The 20,260-nt window shown below is 35.8% G+C and overlaps 1 protein-coding gene across 1 annotated transcript in view; it reads left to right on the top strand.

The window, feature by feature from the left end:
* pio (zona pellucida domain-containing protein piopio) overlaps positions 1–20,260 on the top strand; it is a 38,465-nt gene that overhangs the window by 13,509 nt on the left and 4,696 nt on the right. Inside the window, exons 4-5 of the mRNA XM_011060080.2 lie at positions 3,406–3,620; positions 19,902–20,069. Coding sequence (XP_011058382.1) covers positions 3,406–3,620; positions 19,902–20,069 — 383 coding nt within the window. The remainder of the gene's footprint in view (positions 1–3,405; positions 3,621–19,901; positions 20,070–20,260) is intronic.

Raw genomic sequence — 20,260 nt, 5'->3', positions numbered from 1 at the left:
GCCACTATGTTTTTCTCTGAGCGCACCTAACTTTGAATATAAATTAATCCTCATTTTTAATATAATAATGACCTTAATTTATAGTTATTGCATATCACTACGTTTTTCCCTTTGAATTTGATAATCAATTTCTATCAATATAATTTAATATTAATCTCAGTTTAATTTATTCTTTATCTTTTTCTTATTAGAAATAGAAATGGATATAAAAAAAGTAAAGAAAGTAAATTATACCGAAGTTAAAATAAATCTATATTAAAATAGAAATGGACATAAATCAAATTTTGTATATTTGACAGTCGGACAAAAGATACAATCCTTGTAACTCAACAATGAATTAGAAAGTCGTACTGATCATTGATTGTTGAATGAATATGTTACGAAATTTGATGCTAATGCTAATATATCTGTAATTTAAGATGAGCTCAACAAAATTTCGTAAAGATACATCCGGCGATCTCCGTCGAAAATCTTAACGAGCGTTACGACCTAAATGTTTTTCTTTTCTCTGATTCTCTCCAAGGCTCCAGCCGAAACTTTCCGATTTCACCACGAGAGTTTTGCGCAGCGAAATCCATGTTCGAGAGCGAGATGATTCGACGATTATGTAAATTAATCGCTGCTAAATTTTGAATCGATAATCTTATTTCGCTGGAGGCTTTATTGTAATCGCATCGCTAAATCGTCGGAGCTATTATTACTATTACAGGACGCCATAATAGTAATTTATATCGCCAATCCTGTACACAAAATCCATTGGATCGGTTATTCGCAAAAAACGAGGTTTACGATGTAATTATGATTTCAATGAAAACTGTAATTTCTTGCAATTCTTATCGTTTTCTTGAGGAAGAGACAAATTCTATAATCTCGATGTCGCGCATGTGTGCTCGCTATAATAACCTTAATATAAGAACCGAACGTCTATTACTCGTGCAATTTTCCACGCGTTTTCCGGAGAATCGCGTGACATTCCCTTCGTGCCGAGTCGCGTCGACGAATAGAAGCGAGTCTGAGGACGACAGGAAGTTTCAACGTCGCGCTGCGTTCAGCTGTATTCCTGATATCTTATGCTGCTCGTGTCCATCATGGCGCATTAAAATCTCATGCACGAAAGGCACATCGGATTCTTGCATAACTGTGCGTGTCTGGATGACGATTATGGCTTTCGTGGTTTCGCCCGGAGTTTCACCGTTCTTACGACCGGTTTTGCTAATTCCTCGATATCGACGAACATTTATTACCCCTTCATTTACGATGTGAATAAACTGTGAAACTCTCGCTTCTGTTAAGCTCTTCCGTGGTAAATTTTACACTCATTGTGTGCGTAGTATTAATGATATTTTCATTATGCATTGTTTCATATTTACATTATTAATTGTTATCTATAATTATATATAATTACAACAGAGACCTAAGATAGAGAATATCGCAATTCCACGTAGTTAAATAGCATTACTTTGATCGTGTCTGACGAGATGTTAGTACCATCAGAAAATCATTTGACTATTTTTTTTCGTATAATATTAAATAATTTAGTGCTCTACCAAATTCCAAATTTTACGAAGTATTTTACATTGTATTTTTTTTTTTCGTCCTTAAGATAATCGCTGACGCGATATGTTCTGACAATTATATTTCTGCATTTTGTTGCAAAAAACTATTCATACATAAATTTTCCACTTTTATATAATTTATATTTATATCCACTTTTATGACACTACTTTTTTACGTCTTTGAAGGAGTGTTGGTTCATCAGAGGTTCTATCACCTGCTAACTCTAGCTTATTTTTAAATACAATCAAATTTCAAAAAACCAGTTTTTATAAAGTAATCATCATTTTTTTCACGCGGCTACCCAGACTATCTCATTGCGTATCCGCTATCAAGGAATCGTGCAGCGGTAATTTTCGCTCGGAAACATGTAAGATGAATTTCAACGAAAACAGGATGAAAAAAAGAACACGTCCGGAAACGCGAAGGAAGTTGCGTAGCGAGTAAGATACTCGTGTCGTTTGCAAATTGCACTCACTTGGGGGAACGTCTTCTTCGGCACGCCTTTGTTACGCCCTTCTGGAACCTCACTGATTATGAGTCAGAGACGGAAAAAGAAAAGAATACCGTATCCGTGTGTGCGTGCGAAAGTACGGGTGATGTACGGACGGTGGAAAGGTAAACCTATAGTACTTATACCATCACAAGAGAAAAAAAAAACCGAATAAAAGTGACGTTGAATGTAAGCGAATATAGGACTCATTGATACGTTTTATGACGCGTTTGTCATAAAACGTGACCCATGCTGGACTTTCTTTTGATATTTAGGCGATAAAAAGAAATATATAATATAATTATAAAATAAAAAATAATAAATTAAAAAAAACTCGTCTTATTTTATATATTCTTTCGCGGAAGCAATCGTTGACACGTCTCGGTACTTCCATTACGGATAATGGATAAGATACGTTAAGAGTATAAGGAAGAGAGTGACGGTGCACTCAACGTGATTACCTGCAAAGTTTAGCGAGTTAAGTTCATAACTCTCTCATCATTGTCTTTCTGCGGGCTGATAACGATAATACGCCAATGATTATTATCGTTCGAGAGAGAGAGAGAGACATGCAAGCCTCCTAATTTACTCACGCCATGCTTCCACCGTTCGTCGAGATGATTCTAATGAATTTTTCGGAGCAATAATTCACTCTGCAGCGATCTTATTAAATGCGATGAATGTGCATCGTTTTAATTCGCCTGCTGGTAATTTGGTCGATTATATATTAACAAAACGTTAGTTTGTCGAGCGTAAGTGGAATGCAAGAAATATAAATTAGACACGTGTTTCGATACATATCCTGCGATTTCCAATGTAGCAACGAGCCATCGTTCTCTCGTTACTGATATCTTATTTCATTACGTGTTTAATTTTCATCGTTCAAAAATACACGGTCTGACTCTGCAATTTGACCCATTGCAGCAGCTACGTCATACATTTAATTGAAGTTCTCGTCGCTGATCATAATGCGATCACGCAGAGTTGATGAACGCGGAGTTGTACATCCAGCAGCCACCATATTATTTCACGCTACAGGAGCAATGCTTACACGATCCGGTGCGTGTATCGCACTTTTATTGCTTAATTAGTCATAGGCCAACGATCAGAAACGAATTTTCAATTTCTCAAAAAAAAAATGCACAACAATTGCATTATACAATCGTGATCCCTTCTTAAGAGCTCAAGTACAACCTTTAAATAATCAACATATGCTGTTCAGAAACATAAACATTATCGTGAGAAATGGTCGAAAAAGCTCCGCTCTACATACACGCACACACACACACACACACACGCGCACACACATGCAATATATAGATATACAATAAACATATTTGTTAATTTCATTTTTTCAGCGACCGCTGCGATAGCGAGCACTGTGCAGATCGAGTGCGCGAGCGAATCGATAATCGTTCATATCTCGACGGAGCATAACACGGATTTCCATGGTCTGGTCTATCCGCGCGGTTTATCGAAAAACAGTTCATGTCTACAGGAGTACAGGAGTCAGCCCGTTCCGATCACTTACAATCTGCCGCTCAGGTCCTGCAACACCATGCCCACCGAACTGGTGAGTTTCTTATGAATTAATACTTTTACAAGTTTGACAGAGACATTTTGCGTATATACGTATATTTCCTCACGATCCAATTCCTTCATCTTTGTCAGTAATTTTTCTACTAATTGTTAATATCTTTCCCTTGTGTTTACGGGCTGATTAACAGCGGCGTAAATTATCGTGCGCAAGCCAATTGGATTATTACCATTATTTTAACAAGCGATGGAATTATCGAGGAGGAAACGATGGCGGGAAGGTAGGAGGAGAGACAACCACCATTATTATGTTGCATCACTCATCTGCACCTTCGATCGATCGTTTTAATTCGGTTTTATCGCCTCTCTATCCGTTTAAGTGCCTCGCGGCAATTTCCCGGTATAGCGTTAGTAACGGTAATTACCTACGATTTCTGCTTTAAGCCGGATACAGATCAAAATTATTCGAAAGGCACGAAGAGAAGCCCGATTAGAGATGGAAGTGGAGGTGATATCTGTAATCTTCGACTTGTGATGCAAGCCATTCTCCTTCCATTTTCCTTGCTTATTCCGATACACCTGACTCAGAATTAGACTTGTTGTGTGCCCATTTTAGGAATAACATTTAAAATAACGCGAAAATATCGATTACAAAAAGTCACCCAAGGTAAGGTTAACATTTTCAACATCTGTAAATTCTCCTCAATATACAAATTTTGCCTGAAATCTTTTTCCATACCTAAAGCTGTTTTCGAGATCCAGAGGTGGGATCAGAGATTTTAGAGACTGTATACGCTAAATCGTCTGTTACGTGCTAACCGCGAATGGCGCGAAGCTCGTTCGCGGCTAGCTGGAGCGCGTCATTGGCATCCTGTTCCAGCGCAGCCTCAACCGGTACGGGTGTCCTTGACTATAGCCTTGCGAATGCATCGCGTTGCAGCTGCAGACGCGCGCGCGCGCGCGCGCGGTAGCCAGCGATTAATCAGACGTAGCGAGTTAAAAGGATGCCAGAGTGATGGCCGGACTTGATCGTTATCGGTATAAACTTTTTAATTACGAATCAAAATGTCGGTAATAGTACTAATAGTGGATAACTTTATTTCTTACACATTATTATTCTGCCTCACCCATACATCTGTCCTTACCTAACATAATGCAGCGCCATCTCCTGCAAGATTCGACACTTACTGCTGTACTTATTATTCTATTCTTCACTAAGCGTATAATTTGCTGAATATAAATCTTTTTTTTAAAGCTTTCAATCTTAATTCTATAAATACTGACGATTTAATTCTATAAATTCTATGAATTCCAGATTAAGATTTCTACCGCTCTCTTAAGCACTTAAATCGTTGCCTCCCCTATTTAACCTTGAAACTTGGAATGTTTCAAGCCTATGGCTTCGCAACGAACAACTAAAAACAAAAAAATTTTTTTGTGAACAGTTCACTAGTAATAAATTTTATCGCAAACCTTCTCGTTCCAATTTATGTATCTATATATCGATGATTGCACGAAAAAAAACCCGTCTCAGATTTTTCTCTGGTAAAACGAAATTGACACAAAGATGGCGAACCTCGACTCGAATCTACTGATCATTGATCGATGGACATTTTTTTTTTAATCATCCGCGTCTGGCAAAAAATGGCTAAGAATTTTTTTCAAAACAAAATCTACCATTCCCTTAAGCATAACCTAGGTTAGTCTTTAGTGTTAATGCGGCCCTGAAAGCGTCTCCAAGACGGTCAACTTTCGCCGATAGCGTCAATCTGCTACGCAAAAGGCTAGGAGGCAACTGTTCTCACTCTCTCTGTTAGCTCTCGTTCTCAGGTATCTTCACCCGTAAAATTGCGATCTCGTTCTTGACACGGAAAGCCGCACGGCGTGGTTTCCAAGTTTCGCGGAACGCGTTGCTCAACATCGAGATAACGATTTTTATTTCCATTTTCTCGCTCTTCGGCATTCGTTATGAATTGAGATTTCCCACCCAGATGCACCAGCCACTTGCTTAACAATGCCGTCAATTCACATTTCACAGATCGAAGTCGTCATACAAATTAATATGATGTCGCGGACGTGACCATTAGAAAAAGAAGAAAATAGATATTCTGTATGTACGTTTTCTACAAAAAGTAGATATAAAAATAAAAGAATACAAGAAAATATCAATATAATGTGTTACATCGATCGCTTAGTTAATAATAACATAATATTTCTTTCAATAGTAAAGTTACATCTTCTATATTTTGCTCTTCCTGATAATTTCATAATAATTATAATTTAATTATTACGATTTTTTTTTGTTTTAACAGTTAGAGATATCAATGCACTCTATCAAAGCAGATGGATGCATTGCAGACGTAACGGACACGTAAAATATTCTGATATAATTCCTCAACAAACACCAAGTTACATGTAACGTATATGTTAATTGCAATTTCTCATTCAACAACGTAACTGTAATATAACACGTGTTATATTACAGTTATATTTATATCGAGTGGGAAATTATAACTAACACATATGTTACATGTAATTTGATGTTTGCCAGGTCATAACGTCGTATACGAGATGCAGGGTAACGGTTGTTCTGACGTCACTTTATGCATGATATATGCGTCCAACAATCTCGCGTTTTTTGTTCTTATCCGCGGAATAAAATCGGAACAAACTGTTAGATCAAAGTCTAAGGCAACCGTGCACGTAGTGTGTTATATGTAGGTATATAACGATTTCGCACCCTCCGTTTTTTCTCTTTTGCGCTTTGACAAAAAAGTCACACGCGGCATTTTAATGCATACCAGACAGCGTCTGTCATGGTACGTTACGGTCACTAATAGTAACACCGTTACACTGCCCGTTACGTTTTCACGATGGCACGCGGGTTCTTCGTATCCACCGCCAGGAGGAAACGACCGATTCACTTCACGATGCGTAAGCGATAAATGAAGATCGTGAGGAGTGACGAACAAGATCCGTATCGGTCGTCGCATTGTGCCCTCTCATCCTTTGCTGATCCGATCATCGTTCGCGACACCACGCTCGCATGGCGCCAAACGTAACATTGGAAAAAATTTAATCCAATATGATATCTAATTAATAGTTCGCTCGCAACAATATCATTCAAAAGTTAAGTTCCATCGCATGCTCAATGATGATACTTTTACTCCCGTCAGTGAGAGATAACTTTTGATTGAGCCTGTATATCTATACGCCGCACACGCGAGAAACAAATAAATATAGATAACGTAACTTATTACTATATTTATATACTCACTTCAATTCATATGACGGACTAACAAAACAAAACAAAAATATTTACGAAAATTGCAAATCTTTTCACAGCTCTATTTTCCAAACTACACGTAAAAAGTTATGAGATTTTTTCACAATCTCCGCTTTAGGTTTCTCTGTTGCATGCTAGATTTTTAATAACATATCATTGCTAGTTTAGGTCCTACAAAAATAAACGCGACATTTTCATGAACTTTGTAGGCATATGCAACATATAAAAAGTGCAGTTTTTAATTGCGTATATCTCAATATTGAAACAGTCAATCATCAATCTTGTAATTGCACAAACGTGTCAATGTTAGTATACAATGTAGAATTTCAATTTCAAGAGATTTTGACTGTTTTCAATTTACGAGTGTGTACTGTCTTAATGTAGAGTTTACATGGTAAAAAATTTAAAAAAATCAAGGTTATGCGAAAAATATAAGTCAATTGGGAATCTTTTTGTGGATGTCGGATGAATTGAGAATCACTGTTGCATACGTGACGACTGGCAAGGTTCTACGAACCTTGTAAGGATCGGAGGAGAAGCTGCTCGCTTTCTGCACACAGTAGATAAAGGTAAGATGCTCTGCGGCCAGTACGACAACTGCTGGTACAACCTATTGTTCTACAGTTTAAGTTGAATTTACATAAATGCAAACTTATAAAGTCGGTGAATATTCGACGTCGCTTCGAAACGGTCAGATCAATAATTTTAATTAAATTTTAGTTTTAAACGGATAATCAAATTCACATTAATGACACAAAGTAGCAAGTAAACGCGACGTACTTGTATTTTTAACGTGCTTTAGGACACATGTATCTCACACATTTTCACATATGTATTTATATTAAAGGGAAACAAAGCCTATAAGAGACAACATAAGATAGATTTAAATTTTTAATAAACAAATAAATAAATTTTACTTATTTACAAAACATCTAATTTCTGCATCGCAACGAAATATAAATCATCTTAAATATTTAAAGTTTTTATGCAAGAAGTTCAATATTTCTCTCATTGTTTTTTAATTACACTTCTATTAGAACACAGATAAAAAAAATCTATAATTTTTATTGAAGTAATTTTTAATTTAACCGAAGTCCTAAATCATCCCAAAAAAAATGTACTATTTTTAAATGAAGAATAATCGGTAATTTTTCATTATTTTGAAAATATATGTAATTAATTGCTGTCATTAATTGCTGAACAAATTATCTATTCAATAACAGACATCATAATAATGTCCTTCCCTTCCTCCATTTCTACCAATATCTATTAATTTGAATCTCGGTTTAACTTTTCATTTTTATCTACAATTTTTAGAAGTAGAAAAGAGATAAAAAAATAAGTTATCAAGATTAAAATTAATGCACGTTGATAGAAATGAATATTAGTTGTATATAATAACAAAACGTCGCTTCTTACAAACCATTGAGGGAAAATTTACAAAGACGGTCCTTTCTCGATGAGAGCCACTATATACAAATACGCGACGCTTCTGAGAGTGTATTGACTCACCGTATAGGTCCTCTCAATCTTGTTGACCTCTGACTGAGGGCAAGCAGGCACCTCGGCTGGTTTTTTTCAAGCCAGCTGAGGACGGTTCAGGACGGTTGCTCGAAAGGATACTTGCCCGTAATATCGCGACGCGGCGAGATCGGCCTCCTCTTTTACCGAAGAGACTCTGCATCTTTTTTCTATCCGACAGCACTCCAAGTGCTATCGATCCTCGTCGTTCCGATGAGGAGGGAAGGGACAATGCTGATGCTCGAGACCGCGAGCGTCGTGCCGCATTATCCGGAATACCGGACCTCGAACGTCATTCCAGTGTTTTCTGCTTCTTTTTAAGACCTTTATCTCGATGGGTGACTTGTACGATCTCTCGAGATCCACGAAGCAAAATTGTCTCGCTTGACTCGCCCAGAAAATCAAACTAAGTACTTAATTCTTAATTCACGTTTATCTTCGAAGAAATATTAGTTAAATGATCGTTTCTTGGGAAAGCGCGTTTTTAACCGAGGTAACTCTACGCCAAATAAATATTATTATCTATGAAATCATGTTGACGACCAAGAGAGATTTCCATTCGCGCATTAGCGTTATCGGATACCCGGCTATCCTCAGAAAACCATCCATAGTTGTCGGTGTGATCGACGTTTCCCATAAATCCGCTATTCAGAAGATCAGAAACCTTGACCCCGACCAGCCGGTCGAGGTTCAGAGATTAAGTTATACATCGTGATGTTCATAACTGGGATTTATGCTCGATCTTGAGTATGCAGGAAGTGAACAGCCAAGAGAAGAGAGAAGAGACGTTCGAATCGCGGCGGGAATCTCTCCCACGATTATTCAATATCGATGCCCATACGCGGAAGTTTTCGCTTGGTCCTAGTGAGCACGTCATAAATAATCGCGGGAACGACCATTCAATCTTGTAAGCAAATCCCTGGCGAGAATGTTTTTTCCGCGTAGAAGAAGAAGCCAGCTACTGGCGTTTGCGAGCTCGTAAATACTAGCTGGGAAAAACGGGCGTTGCTCGTAAACGCGCAACATAACTCATAGGTTCTGGTTTCTCCGTCAATCCTGCGTGTTCATTATCGCGTAAAATTTTCCCGCAGCTGCGAGTGGAGTACCGGAAAGAAATAGCGTGGAGATAAAAGGCGTTTACGACAATTTTACCAAAGCCTCTGGCAACTCGAGCTGCCTTCATCAGTTTCCTTATTCGCGAAGTCCTTGGTGAGATTGCGCGTCAATTATATCGGCAGTTTTAACTTGAACTGCCTTGATAAAAAAATGATACGTTGATATCCCTTAAATTCCCTGGTGAAAATTTTTCATATAATTTTTTAGAATTTTTATATAATTTCTCTATAATTTTATAACTTTCTCACATTTTTTATACGAATTGGAACATTTCTCAAAAAATCTACATCTTTTCTTAGAATTTTTCATATGTGTTAATTATGAAATATTGTAAGATTTTTAAGATTTTTTGTAAGTATAATTTCTGATGAAATGTAACAAAAACTAAAAAATTTTAAAAAATACTTTTTAAAAATTATGGGATGAGAAATTTCAGAATATTTCAGAAATTCACTTGTATGAGAAGTTCTGAGAGAAGATGTAAACTTTCCGAACATTTCTGAGTATTTCTGAAAAATGTTCCAATTCGTATAAAAATTATAAGATAAATTTTCCCCAGAATTGTGATGTACATAAACGTTTTCATTATTTTATTTTTTTCATTTATAACTGATATATTGCATTATGTGTAATGTACAACACAGATATATACAAAATTTCATAGAATCTTATTTATCTTGTCCGAGATCTTGTCTTGTACCTTGCACTACATTGACATAATTTCATATACAGCACTTTACAATGTTTCATTACCTATATGTTTACTCAGAAGTGTCGTGATCCACTGCTAGTGTCAACATTTCGTGAACTTTGTCATTCTCTTCATCAGGGTGAGAAGCGCACTAATACATTATTGACTGTACTTCAACTGTTTGTACGTTCCTAAAACAATGAACGTAATTATTTTCACAAATAAATTTCGATATCTGCATGAGCTTATAGGTAAATCATCAAGGCGATATGGCAATAATATTTGTATTACGAATGTTGCATTTTTTGCGCAATTATATAAATTTACTTGTCTAAACAAAAAATTAGTCACCATTTAAGCGCTCTAAATGTTAGTAACCCAGATCGTTGGTAACTAATCTTATACGCATATATTTCCTTAGATAATCAGAGCAGTGAGGACTCATCGAGTACGAAACGAGTTATAAATGTTTATCTGCAACTGTACTAGTTAGAAGGAACATTAGACTTTATCTGACTTCGCTTCAAGAAGAATCAAGTATTTTCTTGAGCCGTAATGTTAGTCGCAGCTGTCGCACTCTATAATCATTATTCAATACGTCGAATAACGGTAATTTGATCTAATAATATTCATACAAGGATGTTATATAAAGACATTAATAATCATGAGATCATTTTGCTAAAAATACGTACGTTTATATTTTCATACATATTTATACAGCAAGATGCACGTCATTTTGCTGAAAGGACGAGGCTTTAAAAAAAACCTCGAGGCAAATTAAAGAAGCCGATTGAAAGATTTAAGAATGAGAAGGAAGACACGAGATAGAAGTTTATACCAAGTATGTTAAACGGGACTGAAGGAGGCAGAGGAATGGAATAGAATGCGGGAGAGATGAACAAAAAGACAGAGCACAATGACGCTAGAGATGTCAATTTACAAAAAATGGCGAAAAATGGCGAGAAAAGTACAACTCGACAAAGAAGGGGCATAATCACTGCGATGGCTCGACTCTACGTTGAAATCATTTCCTCCGAGTTCTTTGCGTCGTTAAGCTGGTATCTCTTCTCGCATTCTCTATTCTACTCTTCCTTTTCGTAACTCGTTCTTGCCCTGAACTTGAATCCATTTTTTTCCCTTCAACTCCGCTTCCACTTACCTTCCGTGTTCCATCCGTCATAGACCTTCCTTCGGAGAAAGAGGAGAAGGTTGTTGTGAAATCACGATACCGGAATTACGCGATGACGAACTGCCCGTGCCTGCTTTGCTATCTCGTAATAGAAGAAGGCAATTGAAAGTAAAGGGATTCAAGGGAATTGTAATTTTGATGGATGGTTCAGATATGATGTTACGGAGGAAAAGTGTAATTAAATAATTATAACTGCGATAGCTCACTGATAAAGTTAATACTCGAGGAAGATATATTTCCAGTGCTTTCATAATAATCTCTCATACGATTGTTTCTCTAATCTTATATAATACATATAAAATAATATAAACACTTTTGAAAAAATTTATATAATTTATATTTCTTATTAAAGAGATATTTTATCACAAATGTAACAATGAGAACGATTTCGAGATTTACAATCATTTCGTAAATTCAAAGAGACGACACAGAGACATGTAGGCGAACACTACCCAGGTATATCGAATGTGAAAGTGACAAAATATAATACGTGGCGTGTCGCGAGTCGCGACGCCAAGGTCATTTCTTAGAAAGACGTCGGTCATCCAAAAACGTCGATGACGCCGATGTGTTTGGTATGAAAGTGCGTGTGCGTGTAAAATTGCGGTGACGTTGTCAATTTTCTCAATAACAGGAGACAACTCATGTTGAAACGTGGATAGTTAAATTCGCAGGGGAAGGGATTAACATAAAGTCTATAAACCGGTTTTTCGTAAAGGTGACCTTACACGATCAATAATACTGTCAGTATGAATAAATACTGACAGTATTACTGATTGTGTGTGATTAATATTGATGAATTGACGTAAGACGTAGGATACTGACGTATCCTGACGTAGTGATCTAAATTTTGATTCCCAAGCATCCAGTATTATCAAGATCCATATCACAGTATGTCACAGTGCAATAGATATTGTATATGTAAAATTAAAGTGAAATATATTGTCCATAATACTGATCGTGTAGTAAAAATCGTGTTGTAAAAAGATTGATACTTGACCGTAGGGTCACCTTAAGGCCTTCCGAAAGGGGGAAGGTAGAGGAAGGACAATCACCATACATGGAAGATCCTTAAGTGTTCACTCGAGAAGAATTTCGACGGTGGGCGAAACTGGATTTCTTTATGGGACATAAAAATTGCAAGAACATGCGGGGGAGAGAGGTCGCAATGTCTCATCGAATAAGAAACTACCCACGCGAATACTATTTTTGGGACGCCTCGCTCATGTCGTCGACTTTCATCTGGAAATTAGAATTGATTCTTCGTTGGACCTTGCCTCTCCATGCGAACATACCTTCACGTCCATATTTGTCGCGATATCCACTCATTGTCAGAGAAAAAAGACATAGTGTCAACTATAAAGGTGACAATTATGTAGAATTAATGTATATAGTTAAACTATTTTATAATTAATACGGATATAAAACAATTAATTCAACTATTATATATGCATATAATTCTACATAATAAAACATATATAGTTGTAACTTTTATAGTTGTCACCATTATGTTTTTCTCTGCATATGATTGCTTAAGATCATTTCGTTTTGAATCATACTTTATCAAAACTCCTTCTTAACAACTTTTAATAATCACATTTTTATTTAACACTAGCATTCAGACGATAGAACGAACGTTAACAATAGTTGTCTTATTCAAAGCGTGCAAAATATATTATTCAAGAAGTTATAAAATCGTCATCTTTGCTGAGAAATGGACCTCGTTATTTTCTTAGGGTGTCCTTATTTGGTAAATGTCATGCACGCGTAGTGCGTTTTACCTTATTATATTAATAGCGCCTCGAACCACTTTTGAACGTCATTGACATACTTTGAGTATATAAAGCCAAGCGGATTTACCAAATCATGATGTAACGCGTAACAATATGCTAATTGTAGGAAGAAGAAGAATTACACATAATGTATTTACGTAAGATTATGTATGATTAAATTATGTTTGTAATTGTTTCTTAGCCTACAATATATAGAAACATAGATATTAGTAAACATCTAGATACATTGTAATTTATAAATTAATCTATAGTTGTGTCTTTTCTTTTTTCCAAAATTCGTGACACTATCTATAAGCGCAAAATATTCCTAGAATGTTATTATTAAAAAAAATTGAAATAAGTTATTATAATATTTCGAAAATACCATATAATATTTTTTAATATAATGAGAGTATTTTATAGAGGTCATATATTTACTTATATAATATTCTAGGTATTATATTTTAATATCCCTGAAATATTATTAAAATATTTATAAATATTAATTATTCTTAATTTAGTGCAATTTGAATTCACAATCCAGTAACGAAAAGTTTATGCTGCATCTTGTGCTAAAAAAATGTTTTCGCATGATTTTATTAGGTATTGGAATTAATTCGTAGCGTTTTACAAGTGATGGGAAGTACTTTCATTAATGTATTTTTTAATGCTCATGTGAAATAAATAACATTCTTTCATTTAAAAACGCTACGAATTAATTCCAACACCTAATAAGTACATATCCAGTTCTATAATTGCGCGCCAAAATTATTTTCAATTTTTAACGTATACTAAACAGTTTGTAACAGTTTTACAAATTAAAGTAAATTTTGTTATAATACTTTTTAATGTTTATATTATACAATATTGCAATACCATTAAATAATGTTACTTTTAATAATCAAGCAATATTATCAGGAATGGACATATAACCTTCCATTAATATTTCAAGAATATTACTGAATATTATATAATTTTAATATAATACAATATTCTTAAAATGTTACATTTAATTTTTTAAGAATATATCTAAAATATTACTTAATACTACTCAAATAATATTATGCGCTTATAGAATAAATATTATAGCAAAAAAGTTCTCGGAAAATTGAGTAAATGTATTATATTTTAGACAATAGTAGTTTGAAATGCAAGAGATAAGTATGAAAGTTTTGAGATATAAATATGGCCAATTATTATAAATTGATAATCATATTTTTATTTAGAAACTGCTTAAAATAAAAATTTACGAATAACTTTTTACTTAATTTCGAGGATTTATTATAATATTTCGAGTCGCGAATTTTACGATACTCTATATGTATCATATTATTATATACATACGGCGTCTATTCTACAATGAAATTTTAAGGCGTGAAACTTAAGCTTCAAATCACCAGAAATTGACCACTCACAGTCGAAGATTGTGAGGAGAATAATCAACGATAATTTCTTACGAGATAAGGCCTAAAATTTATGCTCCTAGAGGGTTTCTAAGGGAAACGAGAGACGAGCGAACGGTCAACCATCGCACGAATGCGCACTGTAGCTGCAGCCCGCAGTCCGCAGACTGCAGTCGAAGTTGCCGCTACCGCTGCCGTTACCGTCTGCTGAACTGACCGGCCGTCGAACCCGAGAATTGCTCCGTGAGAGATGCATCGTAATAAATGCACAAAGTGCCTCGCAGGCAGGGCGAGTCCCGGCATCCCGGCAGAGTATACATTTGCATCCATCCTCTGGCGAAATTCTCTCCCATTTTCTCTCTCTTTCTCTTTCTCTCACCCTCCCTTTTTCCTTCTTTTCTTTCTTTTGCCTCCTTGCCTCCTTACCTCTTAAATTCCACTCCGCGGATTCCGATCTCTCTCTCTCTCTCTCTCTCCCCCTCCCTTCCTCCTTCCCTCTCTCTCTCTCTCTCTCTCTTTCTTCCCGACATTCGCAATAATTTATAATTTTTCATTCCGTTTGCATCGACCGCGTGGCATCGACCGCGACTATAGAAAAACCCGTGATTTTCCAATCATGGGTCCCGTTAGTCACTTAAGAGGGGATGAATGGCTCTCCCGGTCCATGGACGGTAGAGAGATCCTAAGAGGGTCTCTAGTGAACGGAGAGCATTAGCGTGCAGCATGATCCGTCCTCTCGCGTAAATCATAGATCCAATGACAGAAGGCAGAAGATACCGTTTGTACGCATGCAAACATGCATGTCTCGAGTCGCTCCTATCGGTTGCATCGCGTCACGTAGTCGCCGCGTTGCGACACGAAGGAAATTGCCACGGCTAATGAGAAGTTTAATGCCTTCCTGGTTTACATTGATATTAGCGTTAAAATATACATATATTTTTATTGCGTGTCGATGGGATGTAAACATTAAACCGCAGCCGTAAAGTATACACCTTGCGCGCTCGGATCACTATCGTTTCGATCGTGATTTCGATTAACGACACGCTTATTCTACAACACTGGTTCTACATACAATGAGTTCTAAGTCTTATCGGTTAAGTTAATAGACTAACTTGTACGACTAACACTGATCGGCCAACTTCGCCGATTAAGACTAAGACTTCCGATTACAGACTCATTTTAGAATCAGCATTTGCATTATGTGCACAATGCAGACTGAACTGCCTTGAATTAATACAGTAACGTTGAGCTCTCTCAACTTTGTTCTTGCACCAAGCAAGCTTTAGCCCGGACATCTACAACACATATCTACAATAAGTTTTTAAACCTCAAGCCATAAGAAATTGACGAATCATAGTCAATTATTCTCCTCGCATTCGACTGTAGTTGGTCAATTTCTTACGGCTTGAAGCTTAAAATTGATCCATTGTAGATCCGGACTTAACAACCTTAAAAACGCCACTGCTCCTGCAGCTGTAAAACTTCCGTTTTTATATGATATGCCATTTCGTTGTTTACATCAACAATCTGCCTTTCTGATTTTACGGCAAATTTGACTGGATGCTAATCGCTGTATCTGCTGACGTAATCGCAGTAAAAACACGCCATACTGTTCTATTAGTATCGCTGACGTCATGAGAAATGAACGGAATCGTACGGCATCGCGATGCAACGGATGTAGGACTTCGTCGTGACAGTTCGCTACATGCATGAATTATAATTAAGGATAATATCCGCGACTTTCTGGTCAGCGAAATACCTGCATGTAGTTTATGCGCGGAATACCTGCATGTAGTTTATGTAGCGGATGCAAGTGATAAGATGATTATTTAGGGTACGTTTCCACCGAGCGCATCACGCGTCGCGTCGTCCATCCGCGTCACAAGTTAACCAATCAAAAAATCCCATTTTATTGTATCATTTACCGTGCCGACTCTTTGCGCAAATGATTGGTTAACTCGTGACACAGACGAACGAGGGTGTATTGGGTCATCTAAAAAATATCCGCGGCCATCAACACCATTTAGTGACAAAAAACCGCGGATACTTTTTAGATGACCCAATATATCATGTGCCTATATCGCTAATTGGCTAATTTAAAATAATATATTTTTATTGGTAAGCAGTAAAAAAATACTAGGAATCATGCAGCCGATGTGCATGATGTGTGCAATTGCCCTATAAGTGCATAATATTATTTGATATTAAATAATATTTTAGACATATTCTTAAAATTAAATGTAACATTTTAAGAATACTGTACTGTAAAATTATATAATATTAAGTAATATTCTCGAAATATTAATGGAAGGTTATATGTCCACTCCTGATAATATTGCATGATTATTAAAAGTAACATTATTTAATGTACTGCAATATTGTATAAACAAAAGTATTATAACAAAATTTACTTTAATTTGTAAAACTGTTACAACTATTTATAGTATAAGTATACATTTAAAGACTGAAAATAATTTTGGCGCGCAATTGTAAAACTGGATATGTACCTAAAATCATGCGAAAATGTTTTTTTAGCACAAGATACAGCATAAACTGATAAGAACTTTTCATTACTGGATTGCGAATTCAAATTGCACTAAATTAATTAATAATTACTATTTATAAATATTTTAATAATATTTCAGGGATATTAAGATACTAGTATAACCTAAGATATTATATAAATGGACATACAATCTCTATAGAAAACTCTCATAATATTAAAAAATATTATATGGTATTTTTGAAATAATTTATCTTAATTTTTTAACAATAATCATATAACATTCTAGGAATATTTTGGGGTGAACTGTGTGCAAATGCATCGCTTCCGATGAACGCACGATACGCTCAGTGGAAACGCACCCTTAACATCTTCCCTCGGGCGCCGTTAGTCCTCTTGTTTTGCTCGCCTCTTCCGAGAGTGTACCTTGTACGTACATACAAATGCGTAATGATATATCGCTTTAATAAAAAGCTCAGAGAAGAAAAGGATTTTATCATAGCGGAACCATAATTGCTTCCGCATTTTATACGAAGATCGTTAATCTTTTAAAACAATTATTTGATATTATATATATATTATAGAATAGAATCCTGAAAAAATAAAGATACGCACATCTTTGAATAAAATTGAAATAAACTTAAGTCGCTTTCTTAGGATTGTCTTTTTAATCAAATGCGCTTGCTACATTACAAAATTATCTCACATTAAGGCGTCACACTAAATATCGCGTACGAGAGATTCACGAAGGCATTAATAATAATGACGAAAAAGTGGTGCTGATGAGTCGGTTGATGAGCCAATTTGCATGAAGCCTCTTAGCTACTTCTGTACCCTCTATTTATCCCGGGGGAAGGGAGCAGAGAGTGAATACGTTCGTAATGGACGTGCCTTTCTTTCGAGATAGTCTTTAAGCAGATTCACTCTCCCGTAGAACGACCATATAATAACGATTCTGCTCTGTAAGCAAGTGGTTTAAAGTATCAGACCAGCTATAAAAAAGTCACTTTTCATGAAGAGAAGAGCCGTGGCAGCTTGACAAACTAATAGCGAAATTTCTTCGCGAGGGATCTCACGCGATTTTGCAATCCGCTTAATCGTGGTTCCAAGGAGTCGTATCAGTTGTAATGAAAAAATGGAGAAAAAAATCACTTGTAAAAATACCTCAAATTACCGATAGTGTTTGATCGACATTAATGACAGTGGGGAAAATAATACCCTTTGCCATTTGCGAGGGATAACGATTCATCTGGGATCGTTAAAAAAAACGTTAGTGTTTCATATACGTGATGATATTTTTTGTCCTTGTTTTGCCCGTGAAAAGCTGGAAATCATAAAATTTTCAATATTTTGACATGCTTCTAGTCTTCGCGAAAAAGACCAATGATGGAACGAAAAATATCATTTTAACTGTTTCAAAGTCAAAATTTCATCCTTTAAAACGAATTCGGATAATTGTTTTGCGATCCCTGAAAGCTAAGATAAAGCCTCTTAAAAATCGACAAAAATTTATAAGTTTTAAAATAATTTCCTTATTGTTATGCGTAGCATAACATATATAAAAATACAACTTGGATCGGTGTGTCCAATGAACCGGAGTTTAATAATCTTTCACGATAACCAAGCGATCTGTCGCCGTGAATTGTTAGACAAGCACCGGGTATATCGAGCAGGCAATGACCTCGAGCAGAGCCTAGTGCAGTGTTCGACCTCAGCAAGGATACTCGCAATCTGCGGTGCATCGGCCCAAGAGAGCCTGGAGAGACGTCGGATCGCTGACTTTACGTTTCACACACCCACCTAACAATAGGTGAACAAGGATCCCAGCAGCTTCATTACGATCGGGGAAGGGGATAATGAGGGGAACGCTGAGGCGGATCCCACTGTCTTTAGTTACAATCCTGACCGGTCTTTTTTTCCTCTTGCGTACCAATTGCAAGACACTGCCACGCGATACGGAGTGGTAAAAGGAAAACCAACTATGTACTTCAATCTTCCTGTGCTCTCTGTCATCCCAGTATATTTTAAGTCTACGTTTTCATATTTTTATGCTAGTAAAAAACTCGTTTCTTTGAGTTATCTCCTTCAAGTCTTATGCGTAGTTTTATTATATGTAAACATTTTCTACTTATAAAAAACATTTTCTATTTTGCCGAAACAATAAAGCTGATAAGTAAATTAAATCGTTTCAACGATTGTTTATCTTTCATATTTTCCATATATTTTTCTTATAAACATTGAGAAATGACAATCTCTAGTTTGTCTGTTTAACAAAAGTATTTCAAGAGAAAATTTAATAGATGTCTAGGCAGAAAAGAACATTGGAACGCGAATCGTTTAAAAGCCATTATTTCTGATAATCTTCAATTTTTTCAGAATTCGTAATAGCCTGCTTTTCATGCAATGTTTTCAATTCAATTTAATGTAATAAGCTTTTACTCGCTTTCTGGTCTAATTGCAATAATATTAATAATAAAACTTTTCGAAAAACTTTCTCCCTGTTACAAGGACTTTCGCGATCGTCATTCATCAATAAAACAAACTTTTATACAAACATTTTATTAAATTTTAAATAAATTAGAAAATTATTATTAAATTTTATATACATTAGAAATTGCTTTTCTCTTTTTATAACGTAATTTTTATTTTTTCAGTAATTGAATACATTCAAAAATAACAGCTGATTAGTTTCAACACATTTCACGCCCATAAAGATATAATAATATAACACTGTGTTTCTTACGACACTTATTTTTTATTTCTCGAGTTCTAGCGATTGTAACATTTGTAATGAAGTTTAAAAACTAATGCTTATGGTGCCGTTATCTTTGCTTCAGGAAAACGGTGGTATTGAATATTTCAACACCATTGTGGTACAACCACATTTGAAGTTGGTCACGAATCAGGGCAGAGGTTTTCACGTGAGATGCAGATATCAGACACGCGACAAAGTCGTAACGAACGATCAAACTCAAGTTTCCATGATGCAGTCTCTGCCGTTGCAGGTAATAAAACATTCGACGAGATGAAATATACATATACACCGCTCAACAAAATTAAAGAATCACTTATTTCATCCATATCTAATTTTTCCATTTAAAGACTTTTCCGAGATATAGGGCTTGAGTCAGATTTTAGAGACACTCTATATAGATATATATATATTTTTTTTTCGGATAAAAAATTCGAGAAGATT

Source organism: Acromyrmex echinatior, chromosome 10 (assembly GCF_024713525.1).
Source record: "Acromyrmex echinatior isolate Ae372 chromosome 10, ASM2471352v2, whole genome shotgun sequence".
Taxonomy (NCBI): domain Eukaryota; kingdom Metazoa; phylum Arthropoda; class Insecta; order Hymenoptera; family Formicidae; genus Acromyrmex; species Acromyrmex echinatior.
Note: the sequence above shows the minus strand (reverse complement) of the source record. Positions and strands in the feature narration are given on the sequence as shown.